The sequence below is a fragment of the Pelophylax lessonae genome (assembly GCF_965119305.1).
Source record: "Pelophylax lessonae genome assembly, chromosome: 7".
Taxonomy (NCBI): domain Eukaryota; kingdom Metazoa; phylum Chordata; class Amphibia; order Anura; family Ranidae; genus Pelophylax; species Pelophylax lessonae.
This window is the reverse complement of record NC_138774.1, coordinates 61150142-61177944: the sequence shown is the minus strand read 5'-3', so window position 1 is coordinate 61177944 and position 27803 is coordinate 61150142. Positions and strand designations below refer to the sequence as shown.

The 27803-nt window shown below is 42.8% G+C and overlaps 1 protein-coding gene across 1 annotated transcript in view; it reads left to right on the top strand.

The window, feature by feature from the left end:
• The window catches only part of LOC309560035 (complement factor B-like), a 126163-nt gene extending 98706 nt beyond the window's left edge, over positions 1 to 27457 (top strand). Inside the window, exons 11-18 of the mRNA XM_082263538.1 lie at positions 480 to 574; positions 3191 to 3305; positions 13827 to 13974; positions 15138 to 15217; positions 18240 to 18343; positions 19242 to 19374; positions 22296 to 22345; positions 27221 to 27457. Of these exons, the coding sequence (XP_082119664.1) occupies positions 480 to 574; positions 3191 to 3305; positions 13827 to 13974; positions 15138 to 15217; positions 18240 to 18343; positions 19242 to 19374; positions 22296 to 22345; positions 27221 to 27376 (881 nt within the window). The 3' untranslated portion in view covers positions 27377 to 27457. The remainder of the gene's footprint in view (positions 1 to 479; positions 575 to 3190; positions 3306 to 13826; positions 13975 to 15137; positions 15218 to 18239; positions 18344 to 19241; positions 19375 to 22295; positions 22346 to 27220) is intronic.
• Positions 27458 to 27803: the final 346 nt, after the last annotated feature.

Here is a 27803-nt window from a genome sequence, read left to right as displayed (position 1 = left end):
GAGGCTATATATAATACCTGCTGGGTCCATCCCATTGGTTAGGGAAGTACAAGTGCAAGGAAAATTTCCAATGAGTAGGAACAGTAGGAGGGTCTGGAATACCCTGCAAGTTTAGAGGATCCTGTTTCAGGATACATCTGATCTTGGGCATTTGTGCAATGTATATCACCAACACTGCACCCTATGGCGAGGCTACTTTTATGCAAGCCAAGGGGACCTATTTAAGGAGCACTCCTCAAGAACACCGGCAATCAGACCAAATTGGCCCTATTGATCATAATAGCTTTTAATATCTTCCTAACCTCTGAAGACTTCACTTTGTAAAGAATGCACAAATCAGATGCAAGGCACATCACTGGATGATATCATCAGCGTTTACTCAGTTCTGAGGAAAATGAGTGCAACTGTACTTTCAAAGTGCACAGTCCTTTAGTAAATCCACCCCTGTATGTCATGTATTTTGTTCCCTGTATTTCCAGATGAGACAGATGCGTTTGAGATGTGTGGAATCAACAAGTACCACTCCAATGAAGACCAAGAGAAATATCCCTGGATTGCTAAAGTTGTGATTACTGTAAGTAGTGACCACTAACCTTTTAGAGGGCAAGCAGCATTTACTACTTGGAGACACTGTAGTAGGCACAGGCAAGCAGTTAGGTATGTGTAGACAAGCAGCTTTAGGTAGCCATAGGCAATAAGTCCCAGGCTGGCATAGCCAAAAAATACTGGGTAGTCACTAACAAGCAGTATGTAGTAAGTGAAGTTCAGTACCCTCAGATAGGAGCAGCAATCATGGCTCAATTTAGTTTAGCCATCACATTTGGGAGCTGTTCAAACTGTACCATTGCAATGCTATGACGTGTGTGCACATAGTCCTAATGTTACATAAGTGGTATTCACACTTCTGTACTACTTTGAGGTGTGCTTTGATAAATGTAGTGCTACTTCCCTAGGAGACGCAGAATTACTGTCCAGATCTTCCCCACAGACTTTGCCCCAAAGCCAGGCACACAGGCTCATTTTCGCATTTCTTCAATAACCAGTCTAGGGGATGTTGGTTTTGTGGTATTTATTTTTGGAGAACTTGGATAGGGTCGAGGGTGGTCGTGGAATACTCCCAAGAATAAGAACTGTTTACAATTGAGGACTTAATTATTCTTCAGAACAAACTATAATGAAGTCCAGGCTTGAACAAACAGGAGACTTTAGCTTAGTAGTAGTAGTTAGAGCCATCTAACTACTAGTCCCTTTTAAGTAGGAGATTAGGCGGACTAAGCTCTTCAGAACACCAGCCGGTGTCCCCTTTGAATAGACCCACAGCCGAGTTTGAAGTACCAGCGGGGTAGCTAAAGCACAAAGGTCCCCAAGATCTCTTAGTGTCTGTTCTAACAAGGCCCAAGGATGACTGGTAGCCTCCATTCATCTTTTAAGTGAAACATTCCAGTGATACTCGACAGATCTTCAGCAGACAGCTTCCCTCAGTCAGCACCCTTTTAACTTTTGGGTCTCGGCATTCAAGTCCCTCAGGTTGCCCATCTGAGGTATCACCAATAGCAGCTTCTGCCTGGGAGGACTAATTCACTCTGAGAAAAGACAGAGCGCAGTGTACTCACTAAATACATACAGTTACCCAGCATGCCATCAGAGCCTGTCTGGGATAAGCAAGGGCTGTATCAATATGCATGCAGCCATCTGCATTTGTAATGGTGCTGGTGGCTGAGTCCGATGTGCAGAGGTAGCCTAGTGGGATCTGGTAAAACAGGAACACGGACAGATCACACTGGTGGTAGACACGGGCTAGCCCGAGGTGCGGAGTCTAAGTGACAGCAGGTCTTTACCAGAGCCTCTGATGGTGAGAATGGATTTTGCTGCATGCTGAACACCAGGTCCCGGTCCCCAGGGTCGCCCCACCAGGATGTGAACAGGATGTGAACAACTCCAGAACTGGAAGCAGATAAGCCGACAAGGATAAGGCAGGAGAGTAGTCACAGGAACAAGCCAAGGTCAGGGTGGGCAGCAAGCAGACGAAGTAATGGACAAGCCGGGAGGTCAATCAAGAAGTCAACAGGATACAGCAGGTTCAGAATCAGGAGTACAGGTAAAGCTGCAGACAAGACAGCAAGGAACAAGTGTGTCAGTCACCTTTATATAGGCCACGTATGGCGCCAAATCGTGACGCTATTGGGTGCGCGCGTTCGTGCCTTCGCTCATGCGTATTGGCGAAGGCATGTTCGCCATTAAACAGGAACGAGTGAATTCGTGCATGCGTATTCTCGTACACCCTCGGGATGTCACCGTGCGTTCCTTACAGCATTGCTTCACACCTACTATCTAGAAACTTCTCACGTTTCATGGATACAGAGCAAGCTATAGGCCAGGCTGGAAGCAGCTGAACATACTGAGTAGACCTTACTACCAGATTACAGCTTCACTGGATACAGTGAGCAGAATATGCTTTTGCCTACCAAATAAATGCAGTGGGGCAACTAGTATTCATTGTGTTTTTGATAGCTAAATGTATTTTATCTAATCCTAGCACCTACCTAAATATGATCTGTTTAATTTTTTTCTGTCCTTTTCCTCCTCTTACACATGGTCTGTAAGAGGAGAAATAGGGCCCCATCATTGGTATTAGTGGGAGTAATAGTGCCCCATCACGGGTGTCAGTGGAAGGAATAGTGCCCCATTGTTGGTGTCGGTTGGAGGAATAGTGCAACATCATTGGCGTCGGTGGGAGGAATAATGTTCCAACATTTCTATTAGTGGAGGAAAGTATGCCCTTCATTGGTTCCAGTGTATACAATATGGCCCCATCATTGTTGTCAGTGGGAGGAATAGTGCAACATCATTGGTGTCGGTGGGAGGAATAGTGTTCCAACATTTCTATTAGTGGAAGAAAGTATGCCCATCATTGGTGCCAGTGTATAAAATAGGGCCCCATCATTGGTGTCAATGGGAGGAATAGTGCCCCACTGTTAGATGTCAGAGGAAAGAATGGTGCTTCATCGTTGGTGTCCACTGGGAAGAATAGTGCCTTGTATCAATAAGAACAATAGTACCCCAAGGGCCAGATAAAGGCAAGTAAAGGGCCGCAGTTTCAGAGATCACTGCTCTATAGGTTCAGGAATTTGTATTAGCTTTATTAATGGTTGGTGCCACAGATACATTTTTCTTATTCTTGTTCTTCCAGCGCCCAGAACAGGTGGAGAATTGTAAAGGATCCATTATAACCAAAAACTTCATCCTGACTGCTGCTCACTGCTTTCACATAGATGATCCTGTTCGTTTTGTCACTGTGCAAATGGGTAAGTGCTGCAGTTAATCATAAAAATGACCTCAGTGACAAACCACAACCCTTTCCAGGGGAAAAAAATTAATTTAATGGGATCTTCCAGTGAAATTACCAATTGGGCAAAGAAAAAAAAAAATCAAAAATTTATTTTGTTTATAGGCAGCAGCAAATTTTGTATAGAATAGGAAAATCCCTATAAAGAATATAGGAAACTGATCAAACGCAAGAGTGACCTAGTTTTAACCTGTTTCTAACAAATAAAAAAAAAATGAAGTCTCAGTTGCGCACATGTGCAAATATTGTCAATGTTCTCATTGAACACGTTCCTGGATGCCAGCACCTCATTGGTCAACAACTACCTTCTGAAAGTATTGCAGCATGATCACTTCATAATGGACAGAGTGCAAGGATTTGGAGCCACGCAGGACACATTCGTCACATGCCTAACAAAGGGGTGCTGCACGGCTCCGAAACGTTGCACTCTTTCCATTGTGATGTGATCATGCTACAATAAAACTTCTGGACGGTCCTTGCTGATTCATGGTGTGCTAGCAAAGATGTACATTGGCACACGTGACACTTTGGGGTTGAATTACTAAAGCATAATAGACTAGGGACACATATAAAGGAAATATAGATGCTGCAGACCCCATAAAATATGTCCCAAAAGAAAAAATTGGAAGATCCCCAGGGAGCAAAGAAAATATATCAAGAAAATATTGATGTAAAGGGGTATATTTTATTTTACAAATGTAAAAATCACACACAGATTTTTAAAGTATGTGCTCTGGTTACAAACATCCTCGGTTCAGCCTATCGACTGTACGAACAATAATACAGGCAGGTATACTTGTACACAGAATAAATGTTACAGTATTGATCCTGACCTGGGAGATGCCCCAACGAGTTTTGAATATATGCGTCGTGGCCTTCTTCAGGAAGACTGTATTGTCTCCAACAGATGGAAGACAAGGTTTGAAACCAGAGTTAAAAAATATCCAAGATCCTTTTCAAAACGTTTTGTTTACATGACAGTGCCCAACAAAATTTGGCCTACAAGGAACCATATGTGGGGTGCTTGCTGGATTGAGCACACCCTAAATTGATAAGCCACACATGTTTCCCCAGAAAGAGGGCAGTAAAGTCCCATACAGGAAACAAGTTGGCCTATGCATATTGGCCACTGATATATCTGTCTTGCCGATAATCGGTCTATCCCTAGTATAAATATTAATATGTATTAATCAAAACACAATTTGATAAAACCATTGGCACATCAAAAATGCCCCCATGCAGAAATACAGCTTTTTAGATTGTTTATATATTTCTGCTCTGGTTTTGACATGTTTCGCTGTACGGGCTTCTTCAGGAAAATGCGCGGTACATTTCAACTTCTGAACAAAAAACACACACATTAGCAAAATCCACAAATCAATACAAAAACCACATTTATGAATAACAGTACAGTCAAAAATACATCCCCCATCCTCAGCACAGGTTCCCCAAGAAAGGGCATCCTACCAGAGGGTGGAGCCATCTAACAGTTGAAGTGTAGGGAGTCTGTTCGTGTGACTTGATATGCCTGTCATGAGGAATCACTCCCATATGCTGAGTCTCCTGCAGGGAGGAGTATGGAAATCCAAACTCTGAATAGACAAATGGGCATGGTAATTGAAAGAACCAACAGAAAATTTTTCCTGTAATAAAGCTAATAATTACCAAATATGGTCCGTACTTATATTTGAATAAAAATACACGTAGGGGGAGCAAAGATGTCCGCTGTAGGCTTTGGGTATCCCATAGACAGTCCTTGGATACTGTAACAAAAAAAAAAAAAAAAAACACACACACATATTATTCCACAGTATTAGTGATCAAAATAGTTATGGGTAAATGCATATTGTATTCCCAAAAAAATAGAGGTAATAGCAACATCTAGTGTTGCATACCCTAAACACTGTGAAAGACTATAAACTCACATATATCCCCCATAATAATTTGATGTTCACTGTACCTTTTAATTGGTCAATACAAGGCTCAATCTATTCAAGACGCCAAGATCGTTGGTCCCATTAGACCGATTTGATTGTAATAGGAAGTAACAGATCATCAGGTAATGTGCCATTGTATAAGGTATACCTGCCTGCAGCATGTGAACCATCCAGCTCCCCAGGACAATATGGCCTCTGCCACGAGGGTCTATTTGTACTCCTCCCCACCCACCCGACGTGTACACATCATGACAGGATGCAGACGCTACTATGGGGGACCACGCATGCACGGAGTCTGCCAGTCAAGTGATCAGGAAGTGTCCTCCTGGTCACACATGGGAGTGATTTCTCATGACAGGCATATCAAGTCACATGAACAGACTCCCTACACATCAACTGTTAGATGGCTCCACCCTCTCAGTAGGTAGTATGTACTTTCTTGAGGAACCCAGACTGAGGATGGGGGGGATTTTTGTTCAGAAGTTTAAATGTACCGCGGATTTTCCTGAAGAAGCCTGTACGTCTAAACATGTAGAAACAAAAGCGAGGAAACATCAAAAGAATCTAAAAAGCTGTATTTCTGTGTAGCGCCCTCCCAGATAGGTGCTAGGTAGGGAGAATAGCTTGCTCTGCCTCCCTATCAGGGGAGCAGCAGGTAAAACCTAGTTGCACTCTCTGGTTATCAGGGGAGCCATATTAATAGTTAGGCCTGCTCCATGTACTCAATGTGCAATTCATGTGGGCTGAGGGAGTGTCCCCACTGTATCCAATGAGGAGGTTTGTTGGACAGTGGAGGAAACATGGCCAATGACACACAAGCTTTTGTAACTGTCCATCATGGGATAGGGTATAAAAGCCAAGAGCACATGAGGCAGGGGGGTCTATGGGTGGAAAGCCAAGTCCCAGAGGGAGGGTGATGACTGTCTCCTCTTCTGAAGCTGTGGAAGGTGGTCACAGGCAGTCGGCCTGGTGTACCAGAAAGTGTGGCTGAACCCAGTGGAGGCTGGCTGGTGGAGTTTGGAGGCAACGGTGATTCTGGAAAAACAGTGTCTGTGAGTACAGAGGAACTTGCCCAGGGGTCTGCCAGGAAGGGGACCACTCCAGAGGCTACAATCAGTGGACAGGTGTCAGCATACAGGCAGTGAGAGTAAAGGGGGTGCCGAGTTTAGAACCCTGAAGAGAATATTCAAGCAGGAACATTTTAAAGCATCTTAACTTCAGTGACAGAGTGAAGCAGCGGCCTTGCCGCATTCTACAGTTAGCTGTCCTCAAGACTGTGAATAGTTAATAGTTGGAGTATCCCACTCATCCCTTCTCCTATCCAAGTTCTCAATAAAAACACAAAAAAAACATCGCCTGGATTGATTATTGACTGAGCCAAGAACTTTCATTGCTGTTTATCTGCTGTCAGTTGCTAAGGGTAACCCAGGGAAATCCAGAAAGTGTAATTCTCAGCAGTCCTCAAGGGGGCAGTGCTACATCTGCACAGGGACAGGTTTTATCAAATTGTGTTTTGATTAATAGAGAATATTTTTAACAGTGTTGTAAAATGACCTTGCTTAGCTAAAAACAGCACCTAAGAAATCCCGCATCTCACATTCTTCTGTTTTTAGTATTCCTATCTTAAACAGAAAAAAATAAAACATTTGGCCTGGGTATTTAATTCAAGATACATAAAACCCATGAAAGGAACAGATTCTCAAAACAGCTGAAGGTCTGTCGTGGGTAAGTTCCAAACTCGAATAGAACAAGTAACATGCAGCTCATCAAATCATATTCTATCTTAAACAGAACAAAAAAAAAACATTTCTCTATCGTTCATTGACGGACGCAGTCTCTAATGCATATCAGTAGGGTATACTGTCCCCTACAGGAGTAGGACACTAGGCAGAAAAAAAGTTCTGGCTATGCCTATGGGCAGTCCCAGGGGGTATACCCTCTCTCTTCCTGCATAGGATGTCAGTTTTAATCTGTCTAGTCAGGAGTAAGGACCTAGTTCCTTGCTGGGATCTCTGGTTCTTGCAAAAAAACATTTTCTATAGATAATTTTTTAGCTAGCTTTTATCTGGATTTTTTCCTGTGAATTCTACAAGCAACTATGCCGGATCTGGGTGACAGGCTGGATGTATAGATCCAGTGGTCACCCCAGCCGATCAATGAGCGCAAGCAGGCCTTAGCTCCACGAAGGGTTGGCTGCGATATAGTCCCACTGGACGGGGACTGGCCCCGCGAGTTAAACGTCTCACCAGGTCGCATACAGCCGGGTCTAGGCCCAAGTTGCAGCGTTCCTATTTGGCTGACAGCCCCCCCCCACTTCGGCGGAGAGGGGTCCTGTCAGGAGATGGCACCCACCTGTATTCCTGGTATGGTGAGTAAATGTTCCCCCCTCTTCCCCTGGTGAATTTTGGGGTGGACATGGGCCCCTCCCTGGGACGATCGAACCCTCACAATCCCGGGTTCTCCTCTGTCCCGTCATGCACCCCCTCCTCTACCTGCCCCCCCCCTCTGGGGGTGGTTTGGCCTATTCCCGGGGGCTGGGACCGCGTTTCCAGGGGGGGGGGTTTGCCGCCGACAGCGGATGAACGATCGTGCGGGAGGGGTCTCGGTCTGTACCTTCAGAGCCCATCTGCTGATCGATCCCGCTGTGGAGTCTGTGCAGGTCGCGCGGGGCCGCCATTTTCTTGTAGCCACATGGGCTGAGGAGATCGGCAGCCATCTTGGTACACCCGGCACGGCCATTTTGCAGTGAATTCTTCTGCTAGGAATCTGTATGGGAGTTCCTAGAGGAGTTGTTCTGTGGGTGAAGCCCCTCCCTATACCCTGGGCATTTTATCAGCTCATTTCCTTTTGGAGAGCTTCCTGCTGACATGTGCAGACGTTCTGGACCTGCTGCTGCATCTTGGTATAGTGAGTCTGGGGGTCTCTCTCTCTCTCTCTGCTGGGGGTCTCCAGCGTGCTGCCTGACCTTCGGTGGGCACTGTAGCACAGTGGGACTTTTTTGCAAAAAAAAAAATTTCTGATATTTCTACTGGTGCAACATGGACCCTACAGATCATGTGTCCCCTCCTAATACCCTCGGGGACGCCGCAGGGCCCTCTGGATCCCAATTGTCTACCGATGTAATTTTGGCGGTTCTGGAAGCGTTTGTGTCCCGGGTGGAGATGGTTTTTAAAGGGCGAGGTGCTAAGAAACGCCCTCCGTCTACCCCTGCCTCATCTGATATCTCAGGTTCTGAGTCTGACTCACCACAGACATAAGTCTCCCTGCCGGCTCTACTACCTCACACCCTGTCTCCTCTGAAAGAGAGAATGACATTTCTACCTCCACTGCCAAGCAATATAAGGCGCTGGTGGACGCACTGGTTGTTTCTGTGCGTGAGACCCTAAAATTGGAGGACCCAGCTGCACTCACAAGCCATCCAGAGTGGCAAAGGTTTTTCCCTATCCCGCATATTTTGCCAACATGCTCAAAAAAGAAAGGGAATCTCCAATACGTTCCCCTGGAATGCCTAAGCGGATTGCTAGACGCTACCCTTTTGAGGAGTCTCTGGTAAAGAAGTTGACTGTGCCACTTACAGTGGATTCACTGGTCTCAAGACTGAATAAGGCTAGCGTTATTCCATTGGAGGATTCCCCGTCCTTTAAGGACCTGGAGGATAGGAAGGCGAAGGCTGTGGCCCGCAATATGTACTCCCTGGCAGGGACTACACTGAGACTGATGTTTACTGATGTCCCTTGTCACGCAGAAGTTGACTGAATGGGCAAAATTACTACGCCGTGACCTGGAGGGGAAACAAGTCCCTCCTGCCTTTTTTTTAACCCTCCTCTTATGTGAGCTTTCTGTTACTATCCATGATGTTAACGGGTCGGTTTTGACCCGTGTCTTAAATCAGCCATAAAATACCCTCTGAACAATTATTTATCATCCAATTTGTTTCTTACCTCTTGGTTACCTTGTTAGGCTTCTTTATCCTTGAAAAGATTGGTTTTAATATTTTTGGTGTGACCCCTTAGACCTTTCTTTTGATAGCATACCTCTCATTTTCAAATTTAAAAAATGGTCAAATAAACCAGCAACTCTGAAATGTATTGATCCTATGTTTCTTTACTTTATTTAGAGAAGCAGACAAGCAGGCAAAGAGATAGGCCCCTCCCTAACTACAGCTCACAGGGTTGAGAGGTGATTGGCTGTCAGTGTTACTAAGCAGAGAGAGTGTTTATGATTTCAGTTTTGGCACTTATTAGTGTTCTATAATCCTATATTATAACTGGGTCAGAATTGACCCTAACACCATAAACGTCTTAATTTTCACCACAGTATTTTATAATTTAGTGAAAAGGATTATTTTTCTATTACATTGTTTAAATAGAGGTTCCTGACAAAGTAAAAAAATCTTGATGCAATAAACAAATTTATGTGATACTTATAGACATTCAAAACCTGAAAACGGGTCGGTTCTTACCCTAACATAAGAGGAGGGTTAAGGAGCTGTTGGACCAGCTGGTGCAGGGGCTGCAATTTGTTTGCGATGCCACGCTAGACACTGCTCCCATATTGGGCCGACTGTCGGTTTCGGCAGTGGTTCTCCGGCGTATACTTTGACTGAAGTGCTGGTCTGCGGATCAGACTTCTAAGAAGGCCTTGACTGATCTCTCTTTTCAAGAAGATCCCCTGTTTGGTGCTACCCTGGATGACATTATTAAGGGTCTCACAGGTGGGAAGAGTACCTTTCTTCCACAGGCTAACAAGGGTAAGGATCCGCCTTGCAGGCGGGGTCCCTCCTTTTCAGCTCACAAAACGTTTTTTCGTCCCTCAGGGTCAGTCGATAAGGCGAAGCCCTTCAAGACTCCCTCGGGCAGTTCCAAGTGACCCTGGTCTAGCAAACAAAAGTCTGGTTTCTCCAGACCTGGGGACAAGACCTCCTCAGCCTGAAGGTGCGCCCTCACCCGTCTCTGGGGTGGGGGGACGTCTTTGCCGGTTCCCGGACCTGTGGCTAGCCTGGATACCAGACAAACGGGTTCAAGAGGTCATACGGTCCAGTTACAAGGTCGAGTTTCGATCCGTTCCACTGGTAAGGTTTTTCCCTTCCAATGTGCGACTGTCCCCAGATCTCTTGTTGGCACTCTATGGGGCAGCTCAGGACCTGGTACAACAGGGAGTGATAGTTCCGGTTCCATGTGCGGAACATTTTCAGGGCTTTTATTCAAACCTGTTCATGGTTCCCAGGAAGGAAGGCAAGATACGTCCAATCCTGGACCTGAAAGCACTAAATTGCTTTGTGCAAATTCAAAAATTCAAGATGGAATCGGTTCTCACAGTGGTGGCCTCCCTACATCAGGGGGGATTTCCTGGCCTCCATAGACATCAAAGATGCCTACCTGCACATCCTAATCTGTGCAGGACACCACTCTGTTTTGCAATAGAAGAGGATCACTATCAGTTTGTGGCATTGCCCTTTGGTCTCGCCTCTGCTCCTCGGGTCTTCAAAAAGGTGTTGGCTCCGATCCTGCGCTGTTGCAGCAGTGGGGGATATCGGACATGGGCTACCTGGATGATCTGCTTCTCTGTGCGGAGTCTCCTACGGTGCTGGAAACAAATTTGGAAATCACCATAAGAACTCTGGAGGAGTTCGGGTGAAATCTGAATCTTCGTCCTTGGTCCCTTCTATGAGACTGGACTACATGGGCCTGACTCTGGACTCATCCTCGGCCAGGGTGTTTCTTCCTCTGGAAAAACTCCAAAAACTCCAGACTGCGGTTCAGTTGTTGCTGTCCAGCAAATAGTCATCCCTTCGGATTTGTATGAGAGTACTGGGACTGATGGTGTCCTCCTTTGAGGTGGTCCCTTTCGCTCAATTTCACACAAGGATCCTCCAGAAGGAAATCCTTCTCAAATGAAACAAGAATCCAAACTCCCTGGACAATCAGATCCAGTTAAGCCAGGTGAACAGGGAGTCCCTGATCTAGTGGCTTCCATCTCCGATGCTCAAAGAAAATCCTTCCTCCCTATATATTGGACAATTGTCACCACGGATGCAAGCCTGTCCAGGTGGGGGGGGGGAGTTCTCTGCAGGTTATCTGCTCATGGAGTCTGGTCCCTGGAGGAATCCAGGTTACCGATCAATGTCCTGGAGCTGAGAGCGATCCGGCTTTGCCTAGTCCACTGGACCGAGCACCTGCAGGGTTGTCCAATGCGCATTCAATTGGATAATACCACGACCGTGGCTTATGTCAATCACCAAGAGGGCACAAAGAGTGTCCTTGTGGCCTTGGAAGTGGCAGGCATCCTTTGTTGGGCAGAGTGCATTGTTCCAGCTCTCTCCGCTGTTCACATTCTAGGAGTGGAAAATTGGCAGGCGGATTATCTCAGTCGACAGGCCTTGGATGCAGGGAAATGTTCCCTCCATCTGGAGGTGTTCAAGCAGTTGTGCCTTCTTTGGGGCATTCCAGACGTAGATCTGTTGGCTTCTCGGATCAAAAGTGCAGAGGTTTGTGGCCCATTCCTGGGACCCTCTGACAGCCACCGCAGACTCGCTGGTGGCCACGGGGGTGTCAGTATCAGCTGATGTATGCCTTTCCTCCTCTCAAGTTGCTGCCGAGACTTCTTCTCAGGATCGAGGTGGAAGGGATTCCGGTCATTCCTGTGGCTCCGGACTTTCCTCGCCAAGCTTGGTACGCCGACCTGGTCAGACTTCCTCTCAGGGAGGATCTGCTGTCTCAAGGGCCAATCTTCCATCCTGCTTTAAAGCCAGGTACTGAAGGACAGGGGATTGCCTGCTTCAATGATTCCCACTCTGCTTAAAGAGAGAAAAGTGACTTCTAGGAATATCTATCATCGTGCGTGGAAGTTGTACATTGCGTGGTGTGAGTCTCTTGGGGTTCCCCCTCGTTCTTACTCTGTGGCGTGGATTTTGGCTTTACTTCAATGGGGAGTTGATCAAAAATTGGCCTTGAGTACTATCAAGGGTCAGGTTTCGGCCTTGGCAATTTATTTCCAGAGGCTGTAGGCCACCCATTCCCTGGTGCACAACTTCATCCAGGGGGTGCGACACTAGGTACCTCTGGTGTGACCTCCGTTGCCACCTTGGGACTTTAATTTGGTGGTGTCTTTTCTTCAGAAACCTCCTTTTTGAAAGTATTCGGGAGATTCCCCTGCTTACTTTATCCCACAAGGAACCCTTCTTGGTGGCTATTACTTCTGCTCGCAGGGTGTTGGAACTGGTGGCGTTGTCCTGTCATTCTCCTTATCTGGTGGTTCATAGAGATAAAGTGGTACTTCGTCTGGATCCGCCCTTCCTTCCGAAGGTGGTTTCTAGTTTTCACTTATACGGGGACATTGTATTACCATCTTTGTGTCCTAAGCCAAAACATCCTAAGGAATATGCACTGCATACTCTGGATGTGGTTCGGGCAATCAGGGTGTACTTAGCGACTACTGAGTCTTTTCGTAAGTCAGATTCGTTCTTTGTACTCACGGATGGTCCAAAGAAAGGGCTGCTTGCGTCTGCTGCGACTATTTCCAGATGGATCAGACAGACAGTGGTGCAGGCTTATGCAATTAAGGGTAAGGTTCCACTTTTCCCTGTTAAGGCGCATTCTACTCGGGCACTTAGTGCTTCCTGGGCTTTTTGCCATCAGGCATCTGTGCTTCAGATTTGCAAGGCGGCTACCTGGTCGTCTGTTCACACCTTTACCAATTTTTTTAAGGTGGATGTGCCTCTTTTTTGCAGGCTGCTGTTTAGGGGGCTTTTGGTTTCCCTTGAGGGTGTTTTCTGTTTGTTTCAGGTGAGGCTCATCTTGTTGTTCTGATGAGTTCCATGTTGCCTGGTTGGCTGTGTTTAGCCTTGGGGACTTGCGTCCGTCAATGAACGATAGAGAAAACTGGATTTTTGACTTACCGTAAAATCCTTTTTAAAGGTACAAAAAATCCATGAAAGGACCAGATTCTCAGAACAACTGAAGCCCTGTCACCGGTATGTTCCAAACCCCAATAGAACAAGTAACATGCAGTTCATCAACTTATAACCCGGAAAGGAGAACATAGGAGGGTGCTGCAGCATTTGTAATAGTTGTGCAGTTTAAAGCCCACCTACAGTTTTTTTGCAACATTTTGATAAAGCGGTGAAGGTTTATATCTTCTAACAATGTGTTTTATTGCTTTCTATGCCTTTCTTTTCTGGTGACCCTGCCCCCACCATATTTCCTGTATGGGCGTTACAAGGACAGGAAGTGAGGGGAAGTCTTACTAATGGGGTAACAGGCAAAAAAAAAGGAAGTTTTACTTTATCCCCACTCTATTCAAAATTTTAAATAATTAGTGATTTGAGTTAGACTGTAATTGCCAGATACATGGTGAAAATGTACAAAATAGGACAAACTAGTGGTCTGTCCTTTTCTTTATCCTTATGTTTGAAAAAGACAATTTCAAGAAAGTGGCAGCTTTTATATTTGTGATTAATACAACTGGAAAAGAATGCTTGTCTCTTAGACCAGGTGTAAGACAAACCATATACTTATATTGCATCCCTTGTTACCTCACTGCAGGAGGTTTATCACGCAAAGCGAAAGATATCTATCGCCATCCAAAATATCAACCGAACAGCAAGAAAGACAAGAATATTCAGAAATCCTTTGATTTTGATTTAGCGCTTGTTGAACTGGACAGAAAGATCGACTTTTCTACAACAGTCAGGTATCCTCATCCTCCATGAAGTTATGGTTATTGAGTAGTAAAAAAGAAAAGTCAGATTAAATAAAGTCTTCAAGTTATTGTATAGGTTAGTGTTAAACATTATGCCAGGGATGTCTGGATCTGAACCCAGGACTTCTTTTGGATCTGGCAGTAACTTTTCTTGCTGAGACACCTGAGATGCTTGACTGTTGCTCTTGTACCTTGAACTCTTTGCTCCTCCCATGAACTTCCTTTTTAAGCTATGCCTTTGCACTTCCTGTTTGCCGGATTGCTGTGCTCTCTCCAGCCAATATGTCACTCCTGCTGCCATTTGTATCTTTCCTACCACTCATTATTCACCATTGGCTTGTTCCTCGATTACACTTCTGCTTGATCTCAACCTGCAACTACTTGTTACCGACCTTTTGGCTTGTTTAATGACTACGCTTCTGTTTGATCCCTACCTGCTATATCTGCTACTGGGCCCCGTATTGCTCACCTCCTGGTGGGGTGATCCTAAAGACCGCAACCTGGTGCTAACACGCAGCAAAACCCATCTCTACTATCAGGAGCTCTGGTGAATACTGGTTAGTACTTAGATGTGGCACCTCGGATGAGCCCTTGTCCTCCACCAGAGTAACATGCTTGTATACCTATCCTGCTGGTCAGTGGGAGTTGAGGAAAAGGGAGAGCCCTGGAACCACCATTGGGGGGAAGGGAAGATGGTTAGTGGTGGAAGGTGTCTACTTCAGAGACCTGTAAAAGTTATTGGGCAAGGTTCTAGAGCCATCCAGATTACTTTTACCTGACAGCCATTTACTGGTGGTAAAAATCAATACCCAAGCTTGCTTTACCCCTTGAACATAAACCTACCTTGATAGAAAAAAGTTATGGATGACGACACAGCCATGTGATTTACCTGCAGAAGAAAAAGCATAACTATCCTGTTTTTATGAAGGTGAAACATGACAGATTTACTAGCAGGATCAATAGGCAATACAACTACAGGAGGGACCCAGAAAAACAAAAGCTGCTGTGTCTTCGCTACTGCCAGTGTGCATCATATAGGACATTTTTTTTAATTTGGCCATAGTCCACTTTATTAAAGAAATCTACCAAACCCACAAAATCTATTTTAAATACATTTTCTGTAGACAACTCGTTGTGCTGTTATTTCCTTACAGGCCTCTCTGTCTTCCCTGCACAAGTGGAACATCCTGGGCTTTAAAGTTACTGGACAAGGCAGTGTCTTGCAGTGACCATGGTGAGTGTGCTGTTCACTCACACTATCCAGGAAGCTAAATGTTGGTTGGCTGTGATGCTATTCCCGTAGCTTTAGTACCTTTTTTGATCAGGGACCTGGAACAATCATGCAACAAGTGAAATCAAAACTAAACCAGAGCCCCTGATCTGCATAATAATTTTGGGCGTGCTCTAAAAAGTCTTGCAGCAACTAATATTTTCAGGAGCTATAGCTAAGTAAAGACTATATAATTCTCCCAGCATGGGTTTCCTTTAGAGCTCATCCCTTGCCCCTATACCCTATCCCCTCAAACTCCACCTGCCACTTGCTAATCACCTCTTATAATAAAAAAAACTAAACTGAACCCCATATACCTGCCTGTAATGTCAGTAATGTGATAAGCCTTCTAAATTATTGTTTTCTTATTCTACTCTGCAGTGGGTAAAGGCCCTTTTTGCAGTGCACACAACTCCTCCTGGTAATGTGGACACTGCCTAATGGCTGACAAATTCGCCCATTACTTGGGTCTACAGAGATATCTCTTAAAAGATTGTTGCCGTGATGTCACAAAGGGTCACTTTACCAATTGGGATTGGTAAATCTTCTCAACAGCAATAAAAACAGGGATTATTATAACCCATCCCTATGTTACATAAAACTAAACTTGATTCCCACTTAAAGAGTTAATTACATTTGAATTTAACTTGTGCTACTTTTGTATTGGTTTAAATGTACATTGTGGGTCCATCTTGACTTGACATATGGGCTAGGCATGGTGTGATATAAGTGACTAGGCCAAGATCTTCCCCAGTTTAAAAGTTCCAATGTTGCCATTTGTAACTGCTATTAACCAGAATGGCCTGCATTTAATGCTGAAATGTAGCTAATATGTATATGTGCTTCTATAGACTCTAGGGTTCTTAAAGCCTATCTCTGGGCAAAAATAAGAATAATGGAAACCCATCCATCTCACCTTTTTTTCATTCACTTTTTTCATTCTACATTTGTCTGTAGAAATAGTCCTTCTAAGCCTCTTTTAACTTGTCAGAGTCCACCATCACATGATCCTTTGCAGCACCTCTTCTGCTAGCGGGGAATGGTGATCCAGTTGCAGTCTGGGCCAGCTGCTAAAGTGTTCTGTTGTTACCCCTTGCCGTGACATCATCACGCCGCCGCTGAACTCTTCGGACACTGAGGTCTCCAACACTGTAAGTTGACCATGTCACCAAGCAGCGATGTGGACTATCCAAAGATTACTATCATGTAACTGCAGATTTAGGGGATTTTTTTTTGGTGGGGGATAAGTTAGAAGGAGGTGAAACTAATGTTTAGTGGGGTGGGGGGTCCATGGCCGAAGATAAGCTTTTGCCTTGTTAGAATTACAGACCCCCAATTGATTGTGCAATATATCCCTATGTTTGGGAAAAAAAGGAGAGGTTGGAAATGGCGCTACCTGTTATTATAGATGTGCCAAGATGCTACAAAGTGATCTTATTATAAAACATATAAATGGTGAGACAATATATAATAATAAGGTGCAGAGTGCAAAAACGCAGAAACAAAACTGCAGAGACAAAAAATGGGCTAAATGTGATACGCCCCAGAAATGCTTGAAGTGCTGTAAGAAAATAAAGCTAATATCACTAAGTGCAAAAAATATAAACATTTTTTGGGAAGTGTAACATAATGTATCAGAAAAAGGATGTGCACCAGAATCTTGAGTGATAAAAAATGAAAAATAAAAAGTGCCAATAAATGGTATAGTGAATAAAAAAGGGGGAGAGAGGGGCCCCCTATACAAAAAATAATTGTGCTGGACTAATGTCCGTGATAAAGTGCAATGTGGAGGTGAGTATCAAGGAACATAGGTGCCTGTTCCTAAAGTGTCCACTAGATGTAGCACTCACCCTTAATTTCCCCCCTAAATGGCAGTAAATGATATGAGAGTGGATGTAATTCCACACAGGGGTGGATGGGGTCCAAACTGTGATTACTGAGCTGGGGTTCCTGGAATCCTCGCGGATCGACAAGTCCCATCTAGGTGCTCAAACACAGAGAGAAGATCCCCATAGTGTAGTAAGTACAATCAAACAAGTAGGCAAGTAGTAAAAACTCACGGTTCAGTCTGATTGATTCAGCAGTATATTGCAGAGCCTCCGCACTCCAAGGGACTGGCAGACTGCAGACCGGTACTCTACGTGTCACTTCCGGTCTGCAGTATCATTTACTGCCATTTAGGGTGGAAATTAAGGGTGAGTGCTACATCTAGTGGAAACTTTAGGAACAGGCACCTATGTTCCTTGATACTCACCTCCATATTGCACTTTATCACGGACATTAGTCCAGCACAATTATTTTTTGTATAGGGGGCCCCTCTCTCCCCCTTTTTTCTTCACTAAACCATTAATTGGCACTTTTTTTTTTTCATTTTATATCACTCAAGATTCTGGTGCACATCCTTGTTCTGATACATTCTGTTATACTTCCCAAAAAAATTTATATTTTTTGCACTTAGTGATATTAGCTTTATTTTCTCACAGCACTTCAAGCATTTCTGGGGCTTATCACATTTAGCCCATTTTTTGTCTCTGCGATTTTGTTTCTGCGTTTTTGCACTCTGCACCTTATTATTATATATTGTCTCACCATTTATATGTTTTATAATAAGATCACTTTGTAGCCTCTTGGCACATCTATAATACCAGGTAGCGCCGTTTCCAACCTCTCCTTTTTTTCCCAAACATTGTTGGCTCCTAATTTTTTAGGGGCTGGTTGGTGGCAGCTTCTACACCTATATAAATTTGTCTCCATCACTCCATAGAGCTGGTCACCCCCCATTCATACCCAATATATCCCTATACCTCCTTCACCAGACTGTGGAAGCCATCCTCACCAATTCCACTAGCTACCAATATGACTTCAAAACATGTCAACAGCTTGGTAGGATTTTACAAATGGATAATAATAAACAGAACAACTGAAGGAAAATTATAAGAATTTTATCCTATTTTTTTTTTTTATTAAAAATTACTTTTCTCCATAGAAATGTTGTTACTGTCTGGTGAGTTGGTGAAAGCGATGTTCGTTTCAGAAGAAAGGAGGGACAACTTTATACAGATGGATGTGCTGATAAAACAAGGGCAAAAGGTACAAAATGATTATCAATGTTTCTTGTTCTTCATTGCTGCTATTTGTTCCTAAGTTCTTAACTTTAGTGCATAGGGACCTAACTCTCCTACAACCTAAACTAGTGTGGTCTGATAAATTGTTTAATACTGCCAAAAGCAGCATCCTGTTGTCTGCTTAACAAAATAACAGATCCACATTAAAAACCACTTGCCGAACGCCTAATTGTAAGTGTACGCCGTTACAGTTAAATACCGGAGTTATGGCTGCAGCTAGATGCAATAACGCCAGTACCTTTTTTTTTTCTTCTGGCGGGTGGCTTTCTGATAAAAGTAATCCCAGTGGTGGATTTGCCGCGAGATCACTTTTAAAAGTCCCCTTGAGCCTGAGAACCACCCGGGGTGGCTGTGCTTTAGCATAGAGATGAGTGATGTTACTTGACACGACTTTTCTATGGACCTCAAGTCGCATCAAAGTCAGATCAAAGTAGTGCAGGGACTACTTTGAAGTCGCTGCAACTTGAAGTCACACAGATATGATGGTACTAAATGGAAATCATGGGGTGTGACTTTGCAGTCCAAAGTTGTAGCAGTAGTCACACAAGTGTGAAAGGGGAATTAATGTTTTGTTTTTTTAATTCATTAAAGTGTATTTTTTCCATCTAAAATCCACTGCTAAAAAAACGTGTAACATAAAAAATTTCAATGACCGTCGTTTTATTCTCTAGGTTCTCTGCTAAAAAAAAAAAAAAATATAATGTTTGGGGGTCCTAGGTAATTGTCTAGCACAAATAATGATTTTAACTTGTAAGCAACAAAAGTCAGAAAAAGGCCCGGTCAGCAAGTGATTCATTCAGTGCTCGGGGCGGACTCTACATCTTGAGATATCCTCCACCTAAAGTTTCTCTCCTCCTCCACAGAGACTCGGCTGTCTTCAAGATGCCAAAAAGGTGAAAGACTTTGAAAATGTAACAGATATTAGAGATGCTGTGACTGACAATTTCTTGTGCACTGGAGGGATAGACCCAGTGGTGGATCCTCAGACCTGCAAAGGTAATCAGTTCTATGGATTTCTATAGTTCTATTTAGATCTTTATTTCTAATTTTAAAATATAAATTTACCTTTTGAAAAGTTTTTATTTTTTTTTTCCTGAACCATTCCCCTGTCTTCCTCATCCCTTCTATACTCCCTACTACAAACCTCATGTTAGTTGGGGACCTTGTTCACTAATCATGGTGTACACCAGGATTGGCAGTTCTATAGTCCTCTTCCTTCCTCATCCTGAGATGGCCGGCCATGGCGTATGATGTAAGCTGCCTTCCTACATGCCTGCACAGTGTATTCATACAACTCTAACCTATCACTCAACACATTACATAATACAGAGAACATTTCATGCCTCTATGCCTCAGAGGAACAATTTAATTTCCCTACCACACTCTTACAAGCACACAAACACTGTTGGGGTTATTTACTAAAATTGGAGCATACAAAATATAGTGCAGCTCTAATTAAAGGTGTAAAAAAGGGTGCGCTGATAAAATAAAACAAGCTGCAACCAAAGATCCAAATACTGGGTTTGTAAATAGTGAAATTAAATAAATAGTTTGGTGCGCTAAATAATGCTTGTGTAACTCTGAATGATAAATCACAAATATACCAAAGCAAGTGTTAATAATCCAATATGTCAAACATTGTGACAGTAATATTCCACAAATTAAATAAAATTAATAATGTGAAATCCCCCTCTGGGGTGTGGTGAAAAACCCAATGAAATGTTGACACAATCCAATGAAATGTTTGAATGTCTCAATTATTTCCACTAACAAGGAGGAAATAAAACATGTGCAAGGGGTGTGCAAAAAGTCCCATGAATAGTGTCTCAGGTATAAAAGTCCCAAAACTCCAAAATGATAAACAAAACGTGAACAACTTCAGGTGATGGATTAAGTTGAAATGAAATAGTGCTCCAAACAAACCCCGTGTCTAATTCCTATAACGTGTGTCCCACCACCTTCAGGATTTACTTCTTACCAGCAGGTAGAGATATAGGGCAAAAGACATCCACCACAAGAATAATGACTCCCTGTGTGATGAGAGGGATGGTACGCTTCTCCACATCTCGTGGAAGAGATATAATAGCCTCTTACTAGATGGATGTTAATCTGAAGTGTGTATCTGTCCCTATTAAGGGACTCTCTCCTTCCGCCACAATGGGTCAATCCTTGGGTCACTTTTTGGATAATCTTCTGTAGCCTTCTATGTTCCTTTCTGGTCCCCAAATATCCATTTGTATTATAGCTCATATTTCATTGTAGAGTACTGCTAGAAAGGAACAAGAAAAAAATCCTTCAGTTGAATCATCACAAGAAGCAGCTTCCGAGGGAATGGAGCAAACTCAAGGAAACCAATCAGGTGGCTTGCAATCTTATGGTGCTGAAAGAACAGCTCCAAGATAAAGCCCTGGGTAAGACTGAGCATGCTCACAGCTGCAGAAAAGACTGTCCCATTGACGAGGCTCCAGTCTTGGAACACTCAGTTGTACTCCTATTCCCTATAGATCGCCTCAGCGCCCACATCAAACACCGGCTACCTTAAAGAGGAAGTAAACCCTCCTCTGCAAGTTGTACCTATAGGAAAGTCTATGATAAGGCTTACCTATAGGTACTGTAAATATCTCCTAAACATGTACCGTTTCGGAGATATTTACCTTACATGCAGCCAGTGACATCACTGGCGCATGCGCTCTGAAGGAACGGCCGCTCGTGCCGTTCCTTCAGAGCCCCGTGCCGTGACCGTTGGCTCCCGCGTGTGGGAGTGACGTCACCGGGGCTTCGGCCAATCAGATGGCTGGATGCCGTGATCCCGGAAGACGGGCGACTGGACATATCGGCCGTCATAGAGGTAAGCAGGCGGCACGGCGGGGGCTCGTTCTAAGGTAAGTATTTCATAATGAGCTAGTATGCGATGCATACTAGCTCATTATGTGTTTATCTTTCAGGGTGAAGAAAAAAAAAATATGTGGGTTTACAACCTCTTTAAATAGGGACAGATACATGCTTCAGATTAACATCCATCTGGTAAGAAACTATTATATCTCTTCCACGAGGTGTGGAGAAGCGCACCATCCCTCTCACCACACAGGGAGTCATTATTCTTGTGGTGGATGTCTTTTGCGGTTTTGCGGTTATATGGTGACTGCTGGTAAGAAGTAAATCCTGAAGGTGGTGGGACACACGTTAAAGGAATTAGACACGGGGTTTGTTCGGAGCACTATTTCATTTCAACTTAATCCATCACCTGAAGTTGTTCACGTTTTGTTTATCGTTTTGGAGTTTTTGGACTTTTATACCTGAGACACTATTCACTGGACTTTTTGCACACCCTTTGTGGGGTTATTGCACATGTTTTATTTCCTCCTTGTTAGTGGAAATAATTGAGACATTCAAACATTTCATTGGATTGTGTCAACATTTCATTGGGTTTTTCACCACACCCCAGAGGGGGATTTCACGTTATTTAATTTGTGGAATATTACTGTCACAATGTTTGACATATTGGATTATTAACACTTGTTTTGGTATATTTGTGATTTATCATTTAGAGTGACACAAGCATTATTTAGCGCACCAAACTATTTCATTTCTAGTGCAGCTCTGCCTAGAAACCAATTGGCTTCCAGTTTTTATTGACAAAGCTTAACTGCACAAGCTGAAGTTAGAAGCTGATTGGCTACCATGCAGAGCTGCACAAGATTCTGAGTGCTCCAGTTTTAGTAAATCTCCCACATTATCTGGGAGCAGCTTGGTTTGAAGACAACCGTCTAATGCCCATGCAAAAATGTGATTTCATACAGACTGCATGTAGGATGTGTCCTTGGTGGGAACTAACACTACAACCCTAGAAACTAGGACTCTTAGTGAGAATAAAAACCTTTTTTTGCCACCATGTTTATTCCTGTTGTCTCTTGCAGGAGATTCTGGCGGTCCTCTGATTATACAACATAACAAACGTTACATCCAGGTAAGACCAGTCTGACCAAAGTGAAGTGGGAACCTTAAGGCTTCATTCGCACCTGAGTGTAGCGCAGCAACAGCTGTTGCAGTGCGTTATTTTTTTTCTAGCTTTTTTGTGTTTTCTAGTGGAACGTTTTTGGAGTGGCACCAATCCAACTCAATAGGCCTCCTTCCGCTCCAAAGAAGCTCATGTACCAAATCTTTGCATAGAGCCAGAAGCATTCAGTGTTGTGATTTTTTCCGTGATTGTAGCACAATTTATTCGACAATTGCGGCAAAATCGCACCGCACTTGGGGTCCTATTAAGAAATAATGGCATCACAAAGGCGTCCCGCGCTTCGGCCACTTTTTAAATCGCCTAGGTGTGAACGGAGCCTAAGACGTGGAGAACAATACAACCAAGTGGCCCTTTTATGATAGGTGCCATTTTGCCTCTTCATATACCAGCTTCCTTTGTCGCTCCTGGCATTCAGGTACATGGCATTTAAGAGCTGCAAAGAAAGTTGGTGCCAGACATTGTGATCACAGGTCTGAATGGGGAGCAGGTAGGTTAAAAAAAAGCACAATACGTGTTGCTGACAGCAGACTCCGCTCTGACCAGTGTTTTGAATCAGTGTTTGTCACCCGACTCCATCCTATGCGTATCCCCTGTAGATGTCATATGATTGATACGCATAGGATGCCCCTCAATATTGCTGGCTCTGTCTCCATAGTGCACCAGCTGTTGAGTGTTTTTTTTTTTTTTAATCTTTTAATAAACAATTGGAAAAGGATTACTGCACAATGGAAGCTTTCATGACTGCTGAGGTGCATAAGGCCTAGGAAACCAACATTAACATAAAAAAACAAGTGGTCGCATGCAACTCATATTTTATATTGACACGGTACAGCACAGGCGTGTTTTTTTTTTTTTTTTTCATTTTTTCACACAATTCCTAAATTGCATGTAAACTTTAACAATGAACTTCTAGTATTTGCTCATATTTTCTCAAGTAAATAACACAATTTTTTTACAGAGGTATTATCTGTTTAATATGGGCAAAAATAAGCCATGACAGAAGTTTAGACCTGTCTCCACTGCACATTTACTGCTTTATCTCCAACAGCTCTTCTAGTTCTTAGTTTGGACTACAGAATGATTGTCCTTTTATGCTATAGAGCGGGGGTCTGCAAACCTCAGTATGAGGGCCACATCTTATATTTCACAAATATTTATGGGCTGAAAACAAATAGTTTTAAAAAAAATGAAGGATTCAAATTTAAATGAAAAGTTGTGCTTTGAGTCTTTTGTAATCCGCATGATAGGATTTAGAAACAACAGAAAAAAGCTTAATATAACACCGCAAAGAATTTCCAAATACAATTCCCAACAGAGTCCCCCATCCCTCTTACATCAGGGTGCCCATCAAAGTCCCTCCTTATATCCTGGTCCCCTCTGAAATCTTGTAATGAGCTGGATGTGGGCCAAGTTTGGAGACCCCTGTTATACAGATTGGAGGATATGAGTGGTTGAGTAATTTAGCAAAATACACTAGGCCTTTTTCTACGCATCTCACTTAAAGCTTCTGACAAATACAAGCTTCACATATTAAACTCCAACAGCCCTAACAACAACTCACTCATTACTACACTCCAAGTCACCCTTTGGATCCTTCTAAATGCTCAAATCAAATACCTCAATTCATCTAATGCCCCGTACACACGTGCAGATTATCTGCAGACTTTTGTCTGCAGACTTACCAAAACCATATAATATGAGGTCAAACCTAAACATTTTCAATTTGTATGCAATCCGGCAGGCCCTTGCACTACATAGAAAAGGTAAATCTGCAGACAAAAGTCTGCAGATAATCTGCACGTGTGTATGGGGCATAAGACATAACCACTTACGTACAAATGATGTCCCTAAAGGCCCGTACACACGTACCGATCGTCGGCATACAAACGTCGGTGGACGAAGGATCTGCCGATTGTACGCGTGTTAGTATGGTGCCTCCGACAGATGTCTGCGCACAATCCGCGGACAAAAGTCTTTCGTGCAAACATGAAAATATTTGTATGCCGACACCAGAACGGACGATTGTTCGCCTGTCAGTACACAATTCGGCCGACAGACCGCAGATTTGCAAGACTGGGCATGCTCAGAAAATAGAAAACACAGGGAAAGTTAACCATTACATGACATCACTTCTGCAGTCGGCGGACAAAATTCTTGTGCTGTCCTTGTGCTGTCTTTGCACTTTTCAGCAGACACCGACATCCCGGGGAGAAAAGAGGAACATTTGTAAGCCGACCATCGGTACGTGTGTACGGGGCTTTACACCCAAAATCCTATATACCTAAACGACCATGGTTCACTGAGATGTTAGTGCTAGATCCTAATTATATAACTTTCTTTGAAACTTTTTTTTTTATACAATGAGTTATGATCTCAGTTAGGGCCCCAACCCAATTACGGTCTGTCTATTACAGTTAATATGTATACCACTTATGTCTATGAAGCTAACGACTTACATGTCTTTCACCGTGTATGCTATGTTTCTGTATTACTTTACTTTATTACACTTTTCCTCCTTTACCTTTTATAAAAATCTTATGAAAAAAAAAAAAAACACTAGGAGTTGGTCAGCAGGTATCTTTCTTTAGTTGCAGAGTTTCTAAAGAGATAAAACATAGGGAAATTATTATTATACAGGATTTATATAGCCCCAACAGTTTGTGCAGCGCTTTACAATATAAAGGGAGACTATACACCAACAATGCAATTTAATACAAGAGGGTTAGAAGGGCCCTGCTCCTGCGAGCTTATGTATTGCAGAGATGTTCTGCATGTGTTTTTTTTTTTTATGTAAAAATATTAATTAAACCCGCGCTTATGGCCCAAAGTATAAAAATGTGAATACACAGGTATGAATAAATAAATATAAAAGTGAAAAAAATTGTGAAGAGTAAATAAAAATACAAGACGCTGTGTGTGACGGTGAAACGCGTTGACGCACTTCCGGTTGCGGACGTAACGTCATTTCCGGTTGGGAACTTCCTGTATGTGGAACGCACGCTACGAGCGGCGCCACTCGCTTTGTTTGATACATGCTTTTTTAACCTTCTTATCCTGTAAGTATTAAATCGCTTTTTGGGGAAATAAAATATATCTACGTACTTCACGATGTATGGCCCTTTTTTCTTTTAATGGTGATATCGGAGACGATTTCAATTTGGAGGTCACATCGGAGGAACCCCACATCAGATCCTGGGCAAATGTGCAATAATACCAAGGGCTTTTTTACAATCGTAATCCGGTGAGTGGGGAACCAAGAGGGCACCTTCACCTTATAAGCACCTTTATTCACTTGGCACTTTGGCACCTATTGGATCATCAATAAGGACTTTTTTCACCAAATTATTTATTTATGCACTTTAATCTTCTCACTTGAAAACTATACTGAACTTTTTAGTTTATCATGCACTATATATAATTATTGCAGTTATCTTATGCACTTAATGTGATTGATACATTATATTATAATTTCTTGTATGATATAGATTGGTTCTATCATAATTTTATAATTTTATATTTTCACTAATTTATTGCTAGCGCTGCATAAATTTGTTTTATTCAAATAAAAATATATATATGTAAAAAATGTGATGCAGCTGCTGTTGCACTAAGTAAAAACGTAGGTAAAATATGTTGTCAAAAATTAAAACAGCGCTAGCATAAATACAATTCAACATTAATTTAATAAAATATATAATGCAAATAAATAATTGAAATCACATAAGTATATATATCAAGCCCTTTCATTAAAGTGATCAAATTCCAAAATGCTCCAAAAGACCTCTTTGAAAACGCCCAGTAGGTGGGTGAAACGCGTTGACGCACTTCCGGTACGGCTCTGACGCATCGTCACTTCCGGTTGCACTTCCCGAATCGGCTGTGGAACGCACACCAACAGCGGCGTCCACTACATACTTGTTATCTGTATACTGCGTATTTTATATCCTTGCTTGTGAGTATGTTTTTTTCTTCATTTGGGAAATAAATTGTTCAAAACATACTTCACCATATGCGGTCCTTCTGTTTCTAATTTGGGGTCCATGGAGGGTACTCGGACCAGCTTTACCCAAGAAAACACCTGATACCACGTGGCATTCCTTAGGAGAAGTCTCGGTGCAATATTTCATTGATTTCAGACTTATTTGTCTGCTTTTGCGGTGAGTGGGGAACCGAGAGGGGTCACCGTCACCTGGAGCACCTATATGTTTTTTTGCACTGGAGCACTTTGGAATTTGATCACTTTAATGAAAGGACTTGATATATATACTTATGTGATTTAAATTATTTATTTGCATTATATATTTCATTAATTTAATGTTGAATTGTATCTATGCTAGCGCTGTTTTAATTTTTGACATGTTTTTTTTTTTTTTTATATTACACTTTAAAGCTGGACTCCAGGCATCACCGTTTTAATGTCTTTAGGCATGAGTCACGTGATGTTATATACCTCTGCAGTTTCGCAAGCTTCTTTTATTACAATTTAGCATACTGACTTAAAGTTGTGTCTGTTTCAAAGCAAGCTTGTAAAAGACAAAAAGGAAAAGAAAAACCCATTAATTTGAACTAGAATTGCAACTTTGGTGTATCATTCTTTCTTTCTCCTGCCAGTCTCATACTCACCTTTCCCCAATTCAGCGAGATATCACTGATGAGGTCTAATAGTACAGTCAAAATCTTTAGAGCACCTTACAATTGTCATTCAATCCAATTAAAGTTCCTCTTTATATAATAATTAAAAATAAAGTGCTCACTGAAAATGCAAGATACTTCCTCTCTGAGGTCCACCCTTCTGTAAGCTCTCTCTCCTTGTCTTCTGAACAGGTGGGGGTCATTAGCTGGGGAACAGTGGTCAGCTGTAAGGGATATATAAGGAAAACTCCAGTTCCAGCTGCCTCCCGGGACTTCCACGCTGAAATTGTCCATTCTATGGACTGGGTAGAAAACTTTGTAAAGAATGAACTTATATACCTGAAATAAAGCTTTCAAACCATGAAACCTCGTGAATGCAGATAAAGAAGCACATCACCAAAACCGCTGTCTGTTACTAAAATTGACAGCAATTGAAAGGAATACTCCAATCTTATACAAAAATGTATAAAACATGGCTAATTTCTACTCAAGGCATTTTGTTATGCAACGTTGTTATAAATCAATATTTATGTTGATTTTCTAAAACAGGCAAAAAATAAAATCCCATTTCCATGCAATCATCACAGCAGGATTCTGTTTTTCACAATGAATGATGGCCTTGGGTAAGTTGGGTTAAGTCCGAAGCAGGAAGGCAGGAACTTTAGCAGGGTTGAGGTCAGAACTAAATTCTCTTCACACCTAACTCATCAAAGAATGTCTTTATGGAGCTGGCTTTCTGTACAGTCATGCTGGATCAGAAAAAAGCCTTCAACCA